The sequence below is a fragment of the Pongo pygmaeus genome, chromosome 9 (genome assembly GCF_028885625.2).
Source record: "Pongo pygmaeus isolate AG05252 chromosome 9, NHGRI_mPonPyg2-v2.0_pri, whole genome shotgun sequence".
In the NCBI taxonomy this organism is placed as follows: Eukaryota; Metazoa; Chordata; class Mammalia; order Primates; family Hominidae; genus Pongo; species Pongo pygmaeus.
The window spans coordinates 118,867,668-118,881,737 of record NC_072382.2 but is presented as its reverse complement, the minus strand read 5'-3'; the positions used below and the strand labels follow the sequence as shown (position 1 = coordinate 118,881,737).

Sequence of the window (14,070 nt, the reverse complement as noted above, 5' to 3'; positions counted from 1 at the left end):
GCTGGAGCCAGCAGTGGCAAGCCGTTTGGGTACTCTTGGACGTTGTGGAGGTGGTGTTCCTTCGCTCTGCAGTAAATTTTACTGCTGGTCACTCTTTGGGTCCAGACTGCTTTTATGAGCTGTAACACTCACGGCGAAGATCTGCAGCTTCACTCCTAAAGCCAGGGAGAACGAATAACTCCAGACGCGCCATCTTAAGAGCTATAACACTCACGGCAAAAGTCTGCAGTTGGAGTCCTGAAGCCAGCGAGACCACGAACCCACCAGAAGGAAGAAACTCCGAACACATCCGAACGTCAGAAGGAACAAACTCTGGACACACCGCCTTTAAGAACTGTTACACTCACTGCGAGGGTCTGCGGCTTCGTTCTTGAAGTCAGTGAGACCAAGAATCCACCAATTCCGAACACATTATTACCCTACCTCATCATGTCCTGTCCACTCCTATTTTTTTTTTTTTTTAAGAGATGGTGTCTTTGGCCGTGCAAAGTGGCTCACTCCTGTAATCTTAGCAATTTGGGAGGCCGAGGTTGGAGGTTTGCCTGAGCTCAGTAATTCCAGACCCGCCTGGGCAATATGGTGAAACCCCATCTCTACTAAAACACAAAAAATTACCCGGGCGTGGTGGTGCACACCTTGTAGTCTCAGCTACTCAGGAGGCTGAGATGGGAGAATCACGTGAACCCAAGAGGCGGAGGTTGCAGTGAGCCAAGATTGTGCCCTTGCATGCCAGCCTGTGTGGCAGAGCAAGACTCCATCTCAAAAAAAAAAAAAAGAGATGGTGTCTCTCCGTTATCCAGGCTAAAGTGCAGTACAGTGGCTTTTGAGAGGTGCGATTATAGCGTACTACAGCGCTGAGCTCTTGAGCTCAGGCAATCCTCCTGTGTCAGCTTCCCAAGTAGCTGGGACTATAGTTGGCACTACTCTCCCGGCTTCTGCCCTTATTTTTAACTTAATATTTAACTAAATGGGGCCAGGCGTGGTGACTCATGCTTCTAATCCCAGCACTTTGGGAGGCCAAGGTGGGCGGATCACTTTAGTTCTGGAGTTTGAGACCAGCCCCGCCAACATGGCTAAACCCTGTCTCTGCTAAAAATACTACACAACAATTAGCCAGGCATGGTGGCACATGCCTGTAATCCCAGCTACTCGGGAGGCTGAGACGCTAGAATCACTTGACCCCAGAGGCAGAGGTTGCAGTGAGCTGAGATTGTGCCACTGCGTTCCAACCTGGATGACAGAGTGATACTGTCTCAAAACATAAATAAAATAATAAATTTAGAACATTTTAGTTTTATTTTGGAAAACAATTAAAAGTCATATATATGAGTGTTTCATTTCTCTTTTTTCTGAAGCGGAGTTTCGCTCTTGTCGCCCAGGCTGGAGTGCAATGGTGTGATCTTGGCTTACTGCAACTTCCGTCTCCCAGGTTCAAGCGATTCTCCCGCCTCAGCCTCCCGAGTAGCTGGGATTACAGTTGCCCGCCACCATCCCTGGATAATTTTTGCACTTTTAGTAGAGGTGGGATTTCACCATGTTGACCAAGCTGGTCTTGAACTCCTGACCTCAGGTGATCCACCTGTCTTGACCTCCCAAAGTGCTGGAATTTCAGGTGTGAGCCACCAAACCTGGCCGAGTGTTTCACTGTTTAAAAGCAGATTATTGCACAATACATACAAATGGTATACATACAATTTGTTGTTTTTTAATATATTATATTAAATAAATTTTAGGGGAAAAAATGTCACCAGGATTGAATCTTTCCCACAGAGCTCCTATAGACTTCTCACAAAGCACTTGCATTATGCAGAAAGTTTGAAAGTGCACATAATTTGTTAAGCAGATTGTTATGTAGCAATTATATAAGTGTTTTAGTATTTTTCATATACATGCTTTAAATTTTATTAAAGGCACTGTCATAATTTTTTTTTAACAGACCACAGACACTAGTATACCCTAACGTTTGGAAAGACAACTGGCTTTGGAGATCAGCAGCCTTGGAATTACATCTCAGCTTCACTACTTACTGGCTGTAGGAGCCAATCATCAGATAGCTAAAGTAAGTTGACCATCTATAAAGTGGGGATAACAACTACGTTATGAAATTTGAGAGTAAGAATGTTTTCATTGGACATGCAGCGTTGCATCACAAACACAAATGTATCCACATTCCACAGATTGAACTATCCATGTTTAGTAAACCAAATCAAAACATTTAAAACCATAACTTTCTTTTAACTCTGAAGTTAATCCATTTTCACAGCCCTAATTCTATTCTCAACCATTCCTAATCTTTTGAAAGTGATTTGGAAACCAGTATGTTATTGTTTACCTGCTTTTGGAATTTAGAGGGAGGATGTACCAGGCTCTAATCTAGGTCCTTTACATATTTATAAGTTAATTCTCCTAACAACCTCATTAGGTAGGAGTGATTTTCCAGAGAAGACAACAGACCTGGCTCTTAAATGTGCCAAGTGAATGAAATTATTTTTTAAATAAAAATAAATGGAAATAACTTCATCCTTAGTTTTTTTTTTTTTTTTTTTTTTTTTTTTTTTTTTTTTTTTTTTTTTTTTTTTTAGCAGAGTTTCCTTCTTGTTGCCCAGGCTGGAGTGCAATGGTGCAATCTCGGCTCACTGCAACCTCCACCTCCCCGGTTCAAGCAATTCCCCTGCCTCAGCCTCTCCAGTAGCTGGAATTACAGGCACGCATCACCACGCCTGGCTAATTTTTTGTATTTTTACTAGAGACGGGGTTTCACCATGTTGGCCAGGCTGGTCTTGAATTCCTGACCTCAGGTGATCTGCCTGCCTCAGCCTCCCGAAGTCCTGGGATTACAGATGTGAGCTACTACACCCAGCCAAAAGAAAAACAATTTTTTAAGACAAGTGTGGTGGTGTATGCCTATAGTCCCAGCTATTCAGGAGGCTGAGGTGGGAAGATAGCTTGAGCCTAGGAGTTGGAGGCTTCAGGGAGCTATGATTGCACCACTGCACTCCAGCCTGGGCAACAGAGCAAGACTCCGTCTCAAAAAAAAAAAAAAAAAAAAGGCAGGCATGGTGGCTCTAGTCTGTAATCCTAGCACTTTGGGAGGCCAAGGTGGGTGGATCATTTGAGGTCAGGAGTTTGAGACCAGCCTGGCTAACATGGTGAAAACCACACCTGTCTCTACTAAAAATACAAAAATTAGCTGGGTGTGGTGGTGCACACCTGTGATCCCAGCTACTTGGGAGGCTGAGGCAGGAGAATCACTTGAACTCCGGAGGTGGAGGTTGCAGTGAACTGAGATCATGTCCCTGCACTCCAGCCTGGGTGACAGAGCCAGATTCCGTCTCAAAACACACACACACACACCCACCCACAAACACGCACACACACACGCAGCAGGGACTGTTACTTAAGCCTAAAACACAATTGTAAGCCTACCCCACTGTACTTTCTTTTTTTTTTTTTTTTTGAGGCAGAGTCTCACTCTTTCACCCAGGCTAGAGTACAGTGGTGCCATCTCGGCTCACTGCAACCTCCACCTCCCGGGTTCAAGCTATTCTCCTGCCTCACCCTCCTGAGTAGCTGGGATTATTGGCGTGTGCCACCCCGCCTGGCTAATTTTTATATTTTTAGTACAGATGGGTTTCACCATGTTGGTCAGGCTGATCTTGAACTCTGGACCTTGTGATCAGCTTGCCTCGGCCTCCCAAAGTGCTGGGTTTACAGGCGTGAGCCACCGCGCCGGGCCCCCACTGTACTTTGTATTTGGCCATAAAGAAATCTAGCTTCCTGGAGCCAGCTTCCATTTGGATTCCAGCTTTCTGGCTCCTATACGGACGGGTTTGTGGTTTTCAATGGCCTACAGTTTAAATAGAAAGGACTAGAAAGCCTTCCTTAGCAGAAAAGAAAAGGGAGTATTCGTTAAGCATCATGTAGTTTAGGACTTCAACCAGAAGGTGTCTCTGCAGCCAAGGGATAGGAATCTGGCCTCAAGAAGCAGAAGATTGGATTTTCTAGTTTAAGAAAAATTGTGGCAGAAATGAAGCAAACAAAGGTAGGTCAGCTACCTACAGAAACCAATCCCAATAGTATAAATTGTTCTTAGCCAACAGCTGTAAAGGCTGGTAGAAAACTTAAGCAAAACCCACTTTTTTTTTTTTTTTTTTTTTGAGACAGGGTTTCACTTTGTTGCCCAGGCTGGAGTGCAGTGGTGTGATCGTGGCTCACAGCAGCTTTGACCTCCTGGACTCAAGTGATTCTCCCACCTTAGCCTCCCAAGTAGCTGGGCCACAGGCATGCACCACCATGCCTGGCTATTTTTTTTTTTTACTTATTTTTGAGACAGAGTCTTGCTCTGTTGCCCAGGCTGGAGTGCAGTGGCGCGATCTCGGCTCACTGCAAACTCCACCTCCCGGGTTCAAGCAATTCTCCTGCCTCAGCCTCCCGAGTAGCTGGGATTACAGGTGCCCACCACCACGCCTGGCTAATTTTTTGTATTTTTAGTAGAGACGGGGTTTCACCGTGTTAGCCAGGATGGTCTCATCTCCTGACCTCGTGATCCGCCTGCTGTGGCCTCCCAAAGTGCTGGGATTACAGGCGTGAGCCACCGCGCCCAGCCTCCTGGCTAATTTTTTTTTTTTTTTTTTGAGACGGAGCCTCGCTCTGTCCCCCAGGCTGGAGTGCAGTGGCACGATCTTGGCTCACTGCAGGCTCCACCTCCCGGGTTCAGTCCATTCTCCTGCCTCAGCCTCCCGAGTAGCTGGGACTACAGGCACCAGCCACCATGCCCGGCTAATTTTTTTGTAGTTTTAGTAGAGATGGGGTTTCACCGTGTTAGCCAGGATGATCTCAATCTCCTGACCTCGTGATCTGCCCGCCTCGGCCTCCCAAAGTGCTGAGATTACAGGCATGAGCCACTGTGCCCAGCCCCTTCTGGCTAATTTTTAAATTTTTTTGTAGAGATGGGGGTTTCGCTATGTTGCCCAGGCTGGTCTTGAACTCCTGGGCTCATGCCGTCCTCTGACCTCGGTCTCACAGAGTGTTGGGATTACAGGAGTGAGCCACTGTGCCTGGCTCAAAACCGACCCTTAATGCAAGGAAGCTGCTTTAAAAGCAGAGCGTCTGTCCTGTCACCTAAAACACACAAAGCTGTGTGAAGGTGAGCTTTGAAAACTGAGAGGCAGTTCCCAAGGCAGGTGCTGCAGAAGAGACGGCTCTTCCATGAGAAGAGATGTGAAGATGAAGGGAAAAGAAGAAAAATGCAGTTTTGTAAGTGTAGAGCTAGGGAAATAAGGAAAACTTTCACCCTAGGTAGACCTTTGAAGTATGCCTTCATTTTCGGTGAAACATGGTGACTTTCTAGAATCTTAGGTACACTTTGATCTTCAAGGGACAGAAAATGATCCAAATATATCAATATCTTAATATTTGTTGAGTATCATACTTTTTACTTAGGAGAAATAAGTAAATTATAAGACAAAAATTAGTAGTATAAATATTAGAGAGTTGATTACAGGGTAACAAGGGATCCTCCACTTTAAGGAACACACTTTTATTAAAAATGTTGTCCTGGCCAGGTGTGGTGGCTCAAGCCTGTAATCCCAGCACTTTAGGAGTCCGAGGTGGGTGGATCACCTGAGGTCAGGAGTTCCAGACCAGCCTGGCTAATATGGTGAAACTCTGTCTCCACTAAAAATACAAAAATTAACTGGGCGTGGTGACGGGCGCCTATAATCCCAGCTACTTGGGACTTGGGAGGCTGAGGCAGGAGAATTGTTTGAACCCAGGAGGTGGAGGTTGCAGTGAGCCGAGACTGCACCGCTGTACTCCAGCCTGGGTGACAGAGCGTGATTCCATCTCAAAAAAAAAACAAAAAAAGTTGTCCTAGATGATTTTTTTTCTTTACTAAATGTATTTTGCCATTGATTTTTCTTATAAAACCAAAGGTATATTTGCCTAAGGAAGACATTGATCCCAAATGATAATACAGTCACATCTAAGGTTGAAGAAGACCTTTCAAAAATTATACTTGGCCAGTTCAGTGGCTCACACCTGTAATCGCAACACTTTGGGAAGCTGAGGCAGAAGGATTGTTTGAGACCAATAATTTGAGACTGGCCTGGGCAACATGGCAAGACCCTGTCTGTACAAAAACATTAGAAGATTAGCCAGGCATGGTGGTGTACACATGTAGTCCCAGCTACTTGGGAGGCTGAGGCAGGAGGATCACTTGAGCCCAAGAAGATGAGGCTGCAGTGACCTATGATAGTGCCACTGCACTCCAGCCTGAAGATGTTTTGGATTATTCAAAGGATAATTAATAATAATCTAAAAATGTTTCAACCATATTCTAGAACATATGCAAAGTAATAAGGGCAATTTTTGTGTTTTGTGTCACAGCTTGAATGGCTACATTAAAAAGAACAATGTGGGCAGACTGAACAGAAAGTCATTGACTAAAAGCTTACTTAGCTTCTCTTACACAACCTCCCTGAGATATTTTCTAGCAGGAGACTAAGTAGTTATCCTTGGCTGTTCAGACCTGCTTCGGATGCCCTGGGGAAATTGGGATGTGACCAGGTGGATCTGAGATAGAGGAGGAAAAAAGGCAAAAGCCACACAGCTGAGGTGGTGATGCAGAGCACAGTCTTTTTATTATTATTATTATTATTTGTGACAGAGTCTTGCTCGGTCACCTAGGCTGGAGTGCAGTGGCATGATCTCGGCTCACTGCAACCTCTGCCTCCCGGGTTTAAACCCTTCTTCTGCCTCAGCCTCCCGAGTAGCCGGGACTACAGGTGCCCGCCACCATCCCTGGCTAATTTTTGTATTTTTAGTAAAGGCGGGGTTTCACCGTGTTGGGCAGGCTGGTCTTGAACTCCTGACCTCAAATGATCCACCCACTTCGGCCTCCCAAAGTGCTAGGATTACAGGCATGAGCCACCATGTCCATCCAGAACACAGTCTTAAGAGAAAGAATGTGTGCATTTAGCTCAACCAGAGAACCAGGGCATTTGGTGTGTTCAATGTGTGTCCAACAGTGCCTTGGTTCCTATGTGATGGCAGAGTTTATAATCAGCGAGTAATTTCCTCATTTGGGGAATTAGTAGCATGTAAATATACTACGATGTTGTCTTTTGGCATACAGAATTTCTGAATAATGCTCCTGTATCAACATTGCATGTACAAATTCAGCCTTTTTTTCTTTTTTTTTTTCATAGTAGTAATGAGTTGGACCAATAAAAAGTGCAAAGCCTGGCTTTCTTCAAGTCCTCATGGCTCCGAGAGTCTAAGGAGCAACATTGTGAGGCTGAAATTTTCTTTCAGGTTGCAGGTAAACTGCTCTGCAGGCAGCCTAAGTGTTCTTTGAAAATCATTGAAGAGTTAATGTGTGACATCTCACTGTTTGTATCACTCTCAGGTCAGACCTAAGGTCCTCAGACATTCTGTATCACTTCTAAAAGTTTCCAAGTTCCTATCACTGTCATCGAGAATAACTTGGTCTGCCCTTTTCAAATTCTGGAAACAGGACACAATGACATTACACAGGAAAATGTCTCGTTTTCCTCTTTGAATCTATCTTTTGCTTTTTCAGAAAAGGTTGAGTTGGTAATGAGGGCTGATTAGGAGCTGGGTGAAGGGTCTATCTCTCTGCCTTTGTCTTGCATTACAGGGGCTCTGATAATTCCACCCCCAAGCCACTCCTCTGAGTCTTCTTCAGGACAGGAACACAACACTTACAGGCCTGTATTTTGTTTTCTTTTTTGTGAGAGGAGTTTTCACTGTGTTGCCCAGGCTGGGGTGTAATGGCACAATCTCGACTCACTGCAACATTTGCCTCCTGGGTTCAAGCAATTCTTGTGCCTTAGCCTCCCAAGTAGCTGGGATTACAGGCACGCACCACCAAGTCTGGCTATTTTTTAAAGATTTTTAGTAGATACGGGGTTTTGCCATGTTGGCCAGGCTGGTCTCGAACTCCTGGCCTCAAGTGATCCGCTCACCTCATCCTCCCAAAGTGCTGGGATTACAGGTGTGAGCCACTGTGCCTGGCCAGGCCTGTATTCTTTTTCATTCTTTTTTTTTTTTTTGAGATGGAGTCTTGCTCTGTTGCCAGGCTGGAGTGCAGTGGCACGATCTCGGCTCACTGCAACCTCTGCCTCCTGGGTTCAAGGGATTCTCCTGCCTCAGCCTCCCGAGTAGCTGGCATTACAGGCATGCGCCACCACGCCCAGCTAATTTTTTTTGTATTTTTAGTGGAGACGGGGTTTCACCATGTTGGCCAGGATGGTCTCGATCTCCTGACCTTGTGATCCGCCCGCCTCAGCCTCTCAAGGTGCTGGGATTACAGGTGTGAGCCACTGCGCCCGGCCTCAGGCCTGTATTCTTAAGGGCCAGAAATACTTCTACTTCTACACAATAAGCCATGATTCTCTTGGTGTTATTTACAAGTGAAGCCATCACAGGCACTTCATTCAGTCTTACTGTCTTGTTGTCTTTATTCATATGCTTCTGCTACCTGCTCTGTCCTGCTTTCAAGACCTCTCAAAATACTCTTCTTCTCTGGGTCTAAACTGAGCCCAGTCACCCTGAACTTAATGGAGAGACCACTTTTCCTACTGGCTCCTACCTTGACAGGGATTATAATACAATGGGGAAGATCCTAGGTTCCAGAGGTAGGTTGCCTGGGTTTTAATCCCAGTTCTATCACTTTCTAGCTCTATGATTTTGGCCAATTCCCCTAATCCCTATGTGCCTCATTTTCCTTATCTGCAAAATAGAGATATAATACAAACCATCTAATTAAGTTGTTGTGAAGATTAAGTGAGTTCACTTAGGTACACTGTTTAGCATAATGCGTGGCAGATTGTTATTATTTACTCTGAGTTTCTTTCAGAACCGAACTCAGTTCTTGGTACTCAATAAATCCTTATTAAACGTAAACATCTAAACTATTTTCCTTTTTGCCTGATGATCTCCTTTGATCACTCCCTTCTCTAATTTTCTATATTCTTTGTGCCAAAGAGGACTATTCTTCAAGGAGATCTCCAGCAAGTCTCTACCAAAGTCTCAGTCAGAAACACTATCTAGTGACCTCAATCTATATAGGAAAGGAGCATAAGTGACATAACACACAGCACACAGCATATGTTCTGGTCATTATTGAGGGACAAGAGTCATCTGCTTCTTCTCGGTGGAAATTAGAACAATGCTGCATTTTCTAGGTCCTTCCTAGAGTTGTTTTTGTTTTTGACACTCCGAGAGAGTAGCAAAAGTTGTGATATTTGATGTTCGAATTACCTCCATTAGTGGAGGACACTCTGTGATCATACAGTCACCAGTAAGAATGGTTTCCGTGCTGCTCCTGCAGCTTCCACAGTGAAAGATTTTTTTATTTGCTTTACTAGCCAGCTAAGGTTTCTGTTGAGATGCCCAGGGAGATGGTAAAACTGCAGCTGTAGCCAGGCACGGTGGCTCACACCTGTAATCCCAGCACTCTGGGAGGCTGAGGCGGGTGAATCATGAGGTCAGGAGTTCGAGACCAGTCTGGCCAACATATTGAAACCCCGTCTCTACTAAAAATACAAAAATTAGCCAGGCATGGTGGTGTGCGCCTGTAGTCTCAGCTACTCGGGAGGCTGAGGCAGGAGAATGGCTTGAACCTGGGAGGTGGAGGTTGTGGTGAGCTGAGATCGCACCACTGCACTACAGCCTGGGCGACAGAGCGAGACTCTGTCTCAAAACAAAAACAAAAACAAACCCAAAAACTGCAGCTGTGCAGCCCAGCACCAAAGTTATAGTCCCTGCTAGAGGCAGGTGAGAACCATGAAGTGATAGGAGAGGCAGGTCACACCCCATCATTTATCTGGGATGGAATGAGCTCAACTGATGAAAGGGCTTAACCAATCCAAGAAGCCAAGGCCCACTTCATTCTTATCCTTATTTGCTAATAAGGGAGCCAATTAGTGTTAATTGTGTTGGCAGTTTGGAACAGCTACCAGGGAATTGATCCAAGACCATTGTGGGATGATCCCTCTGTCCCATGTTAAGTCCCAGCCATTATTCATGGTTGGATAGGGAATTGGAGCACCAGGAAGTGTTCTTTGGTCAGCGAGTAAACACGAGTTCTCCGTCCACACATTTACAGTGCCCTGGGTGTCAGTTTTTGATACTGTGCATGCCGTGACCTGACAATACAGTTCTGCCATTGAGAGCGACATAGATATGGATGGATCAGGACTAGTCCAAAGGAATACATTGTAACATTGGAATATTCACAGTCTTCCCTCCTTTCCATCCAGCCTGCCAAAGACTATTTTGTTGACAGTCTGATTTCCTACCTGCAACCCTCACCTAAAGCAGCTAAGTTAATCTATTTAATAAAGGGAAGGGGAGAGAGGAGGAGGAAGCCTGGGAGCTATGAAGGATGCCAGGTAATAGGCAAGGGAAGAAAAAGAGATATGAAATTGCTGGAGTTATTAACTTGATGACCCTTAATGCCCTCGGAGAGTCACTAGGAAGGATGGAATTTTTATTATTTACTTATTTATTTTGCTTAACCGAGTGTTCTTTAAACACGACGTGGTTCATTGGACAATGCGCACCACTGCTTCATCAGGGTTATACAAGCAACAGAAATAGTATGTAGGCACTCTGACAGACATCCCTGTAGAATTGTTCAGAGATGGGGGTGGTAGGAAGGAAAATGACGTACCTTCTTTGGCTGTCACCCACCCAATGACTGGAATGCCTGTTTGGACTGGCTTGTCCGCCCTTGAACACGCAAATCCTAGTTTCCCCATTCTCCTATATTCGGTGACAATTAGGTTGACTGTGCAGGGTGAGCTGGATTTTGTAAGAGGAAGGAATTTTACCGAAGAATTCCCCTGCGTTGTTACCAACTTGGTTACAGTTGCTTAAAGAGTGTAGCTATTCCTGCATTTGTGGCCTCAAGGGCTAAAGTGGGACAACGCTGGTATTTTTGGTGATGAGGAAACACTTTTTTTTTGTTAAGGGAGGTTGGGGTGATCGTTGAACTGGGACAGAGGTCACAGTAGAGGTCACATTGGCGATTCGAGCGGCGGTGGGGGGTTGGCTTTGGGTCGGGCATCCTGCGCCCCCCACTCGGGAAAGGTGGCGGAGGCTTCGAGGTTGGGGGCCCATCGGAGGTTCCCACCGCCAGCTCCCGGAGGGGGGCACCCGGGAGCCAGTGTCTCAGGAAGCGGGGCCCACGCGGGAAGGTCGAGCCCGCCGGTGAGGTCACGGTTGCCATGGCTCCGGGCAGTGACGCGCGTCGGCACGTGACCCGCGGTTGCCATGGAGCCGGGCGCCTGGCGGCGAAGGCGCCCCGCCTCCCCGAGTGACGTCCGCGGCCCCCCCCTTTCCCGCCCCCCCTTGCCCCCTCCCCCGAGCCGGCTCCCCGCGGCCCCGGAGGTTTCACTGCACAACAAGATGGCGGCGGCGGCGGCGAGCGGAGCTGGCGGGGCTGCCGGGGCCGGGACGGGGGGAGCCGGGCCCGCGGGCCGCCTGCTGCCTCCGCCCGCGCCGGGGTCCCCAGCCGCCCCAGCTGCCGTGTCCCCCGCGGCCGGCCAGCCGCGTCCCCCAGCCCCGGCCTCCCGCGGACCCATGCCCGCCCGTATCGGCTACTACGAGATCGACCGCACCATCGGCAAGGGCAACTTCGCGGTGGTCAAGCGGGCCACGCACCTCGTCACCAAGGCCAAGGTACAGGCGCAGGGGCCGGGCGGCCGTCGGAGCGTGGCGGGGCCGGGAGAGGTCCGCGCCCCCAGCCGGGGGGTCGGGGCGGCGAGCGCGGCGCGTGGTGGGAGCGTTGGGGGCCGGGAGGCGGGAGGGGGCCGGCCGCGGCGGGGCGGGCGCGGAGCTAGGGACACCTGGGACTCGAGACGGCGGAACTCCAAGCAGGGAGCTGGGGGCACAGAGCACCGGCGCCCAGGAGCCGGGCGCGGGGAGGGGTCCTCGGGGCTGAGGGCAGGGGGGTAAAAGGGATGATTGGAAAGAAGGGGTCGGAACTCCCCTAGGGCCGGGAGACTGTAAGCCCAGAAGACTCTGGAACCAGCAGCTAGGGAATCATAAGGGAATGAGGGCAGGGGCATATGAAATGTGGACCCGGAGGATGGGGGAAAACAAGGGTGAAGTGGCAGACCCGGGCTTGTAAGGGGACCCAGGACGGCTGGGGCACGGACTGGGGATATGCACGTCTGCAGGGCGCTGGGAGGTCCCAGGAGCCTGGTGCCTTAAGACAGAGATAGGAATCCGCATTTGATCATCTAAGACTGATAGATGGTGCGAAGGGGATCCCGAGGAGACACGATTAGTGGAGGAGGCAATGAGGAAAATGGGGAAATAAGGGGGAAATTGCTTTGCTTGTCCACAGGAAGGGGCCCAGGGAATGGGGGAGTGAGGTGGGGGTGGGGGGTGTCCCAGGTTTATGATGGCACTAGGTAGTCAGGGGTTAAACAATTTGGGAGAGCTGATTGCTGGTTATTTTTAGTTGTTGGAGGGTCGGGAATTGTGGGCTTTGTAGAACCCAGGGTGGGCTTTTACTGGTCGGGGGGAAGCTGGTGATTGAAGAACCCAGACACCGGGAGATTACACTCATCGAGCCCTTAGTTCTCAAAGGGATTTGAGGCGCTATAGGAGTGAAATTGGCCAAGGTCAATTAGGAAGCTATATATGTATGCATGTAAAATTCTTTCTTTGAGGAAATATGGTAGCACTTTCATGTAGCCTTCGTTGGGAGGATTGGAATCTAAGACATCAGGAGGAATCTTTTGGTTTTGGTGGAACCCGCAAAGCCCATTTTTACTCTAAAATTTTCTTTGCTCAATATCTTACTTGAATGAATACTTTTAATGTAGTCATTCATTATGTTTAAAACTGCAGCTTGTGTTTTCCCTCAACCTGAGGAATGAAGAACCCTTACAGCTGCTGCCGCCTCCTACCAAAGCCACATCAATTCCCCTCACCTCCTCAGCCTAGCCTCTGGTTGTCATGACCTACCTTGTTTTTGCTTTTATGGCAGTGGCTTGTTTTCTGAAGCCAGTGACTTATCTAGGCCTTCTCTCCTGATCACTTGCAACCTGAAGTTCCTTCCCCACCATCTTTCTGCCTGAGGCTACAAGGGGCCCTTCTTACCAGGGTGTCAGGGTAGGTGGCTGTGGCGAATTGATTGGTCAGTTTCACTTCCTCTGGAGGGCCCTCTTCAGCCTTTTTGTCCGTTTTTATCACAGGGCCTCAAGTCTGCAGGTCAGAGCTGAATGAGATACCAAAGTCCAGGGCTCCCTCAGACCCTGAGGGGAAGTCAGGGGAAGTCGATTGAGCCAAGACTTTGGTGTGCTCCTCACTTGCCACCCCGGCCCCTCACCGTGTTTCCAGTCTAGTTGACTATTAGCCAAGGCAAACTTATATTTACAAACAATATGCCTTGTTCCTTGTTTTGCTGTTTCTTTCCTTTTTTTCTGCCTATTTTCTGTGTAATCACTTTGTGCTCCTGTGGTTATTTTGCTCTGACCTCTGGGGGATAGTCTCCATGAACTTAATTGGTTGCCTGGTTTATGGTTTCATGATTTAAAGAATTTTGAATCTTCCAGCCCTTGGATACACCAAAATATTGATAAAATCTGTTACAGACAGGGTTGAATGTTTTCGTAAATGTAATTGCAAACAGTTGATTCTTGGCTTTAATATAAAAGAGACATTTCTATCTTCAGTAGTCAGCAAAGCCAGTGCCTAATTATGGCTGGTCTGCCCGCTTTCTAATTTTCATGTGTGTGTATGTGTGCGTGCGTGTGTTTTTCATAGTTTTTCTCTGAGACCTTGGTATCCTTTAGGACTGCAGCATTTTAAACATTGGCTTGTTTACAAACGGGTGTCACTGTTTATGTTGGTTTTTATCTTTGATCATTTGTGGTATGCAGTTGTGCAATTCCTATGTATGGAAATATTCAAAGTCTTGAATGAGACTGAAATGGCTTGGACAATGAGTTGCATGTGTGAAGGAGCCACACCAACATTCATTTGTGTTTCTGTAGCAGTGTGCAATTTCCTAGTTACAGTTACAAGTGC

General features: G+C 47.4%; 1 protein-coding gene across 20 annotated transcripts in view; it reads left to right on the top strand.

Annotated features, from left to right (window-relative positions):
• Window positions 1-11,398: 11,398 nt before the first annotated feature.
• SIK3 (SIK family kinase 3) overlaps window positions 11,399-14,070 on the top strand; it is a 258,649-nt gene continuing 255,977 nt past the window's right edge. For all 20 annotated transcript variants that reach the window (XR_010127644.1, XR_010127643.1, XR_010127641.1 and 17 more), the window contains exon 1: window positions 11,399-11,709. Coding sequence is in view for 15 of the 20 variants with exons in the window: in XM_054441459.2 (XP_054297434.1) it covers window positions 11,437-11,709 (273 nt within the window). In the remaining 5 variants the exon portion in view is untranslated. The remainder of the gene's footprint in view (window positions 11,710-14,070) is intronic.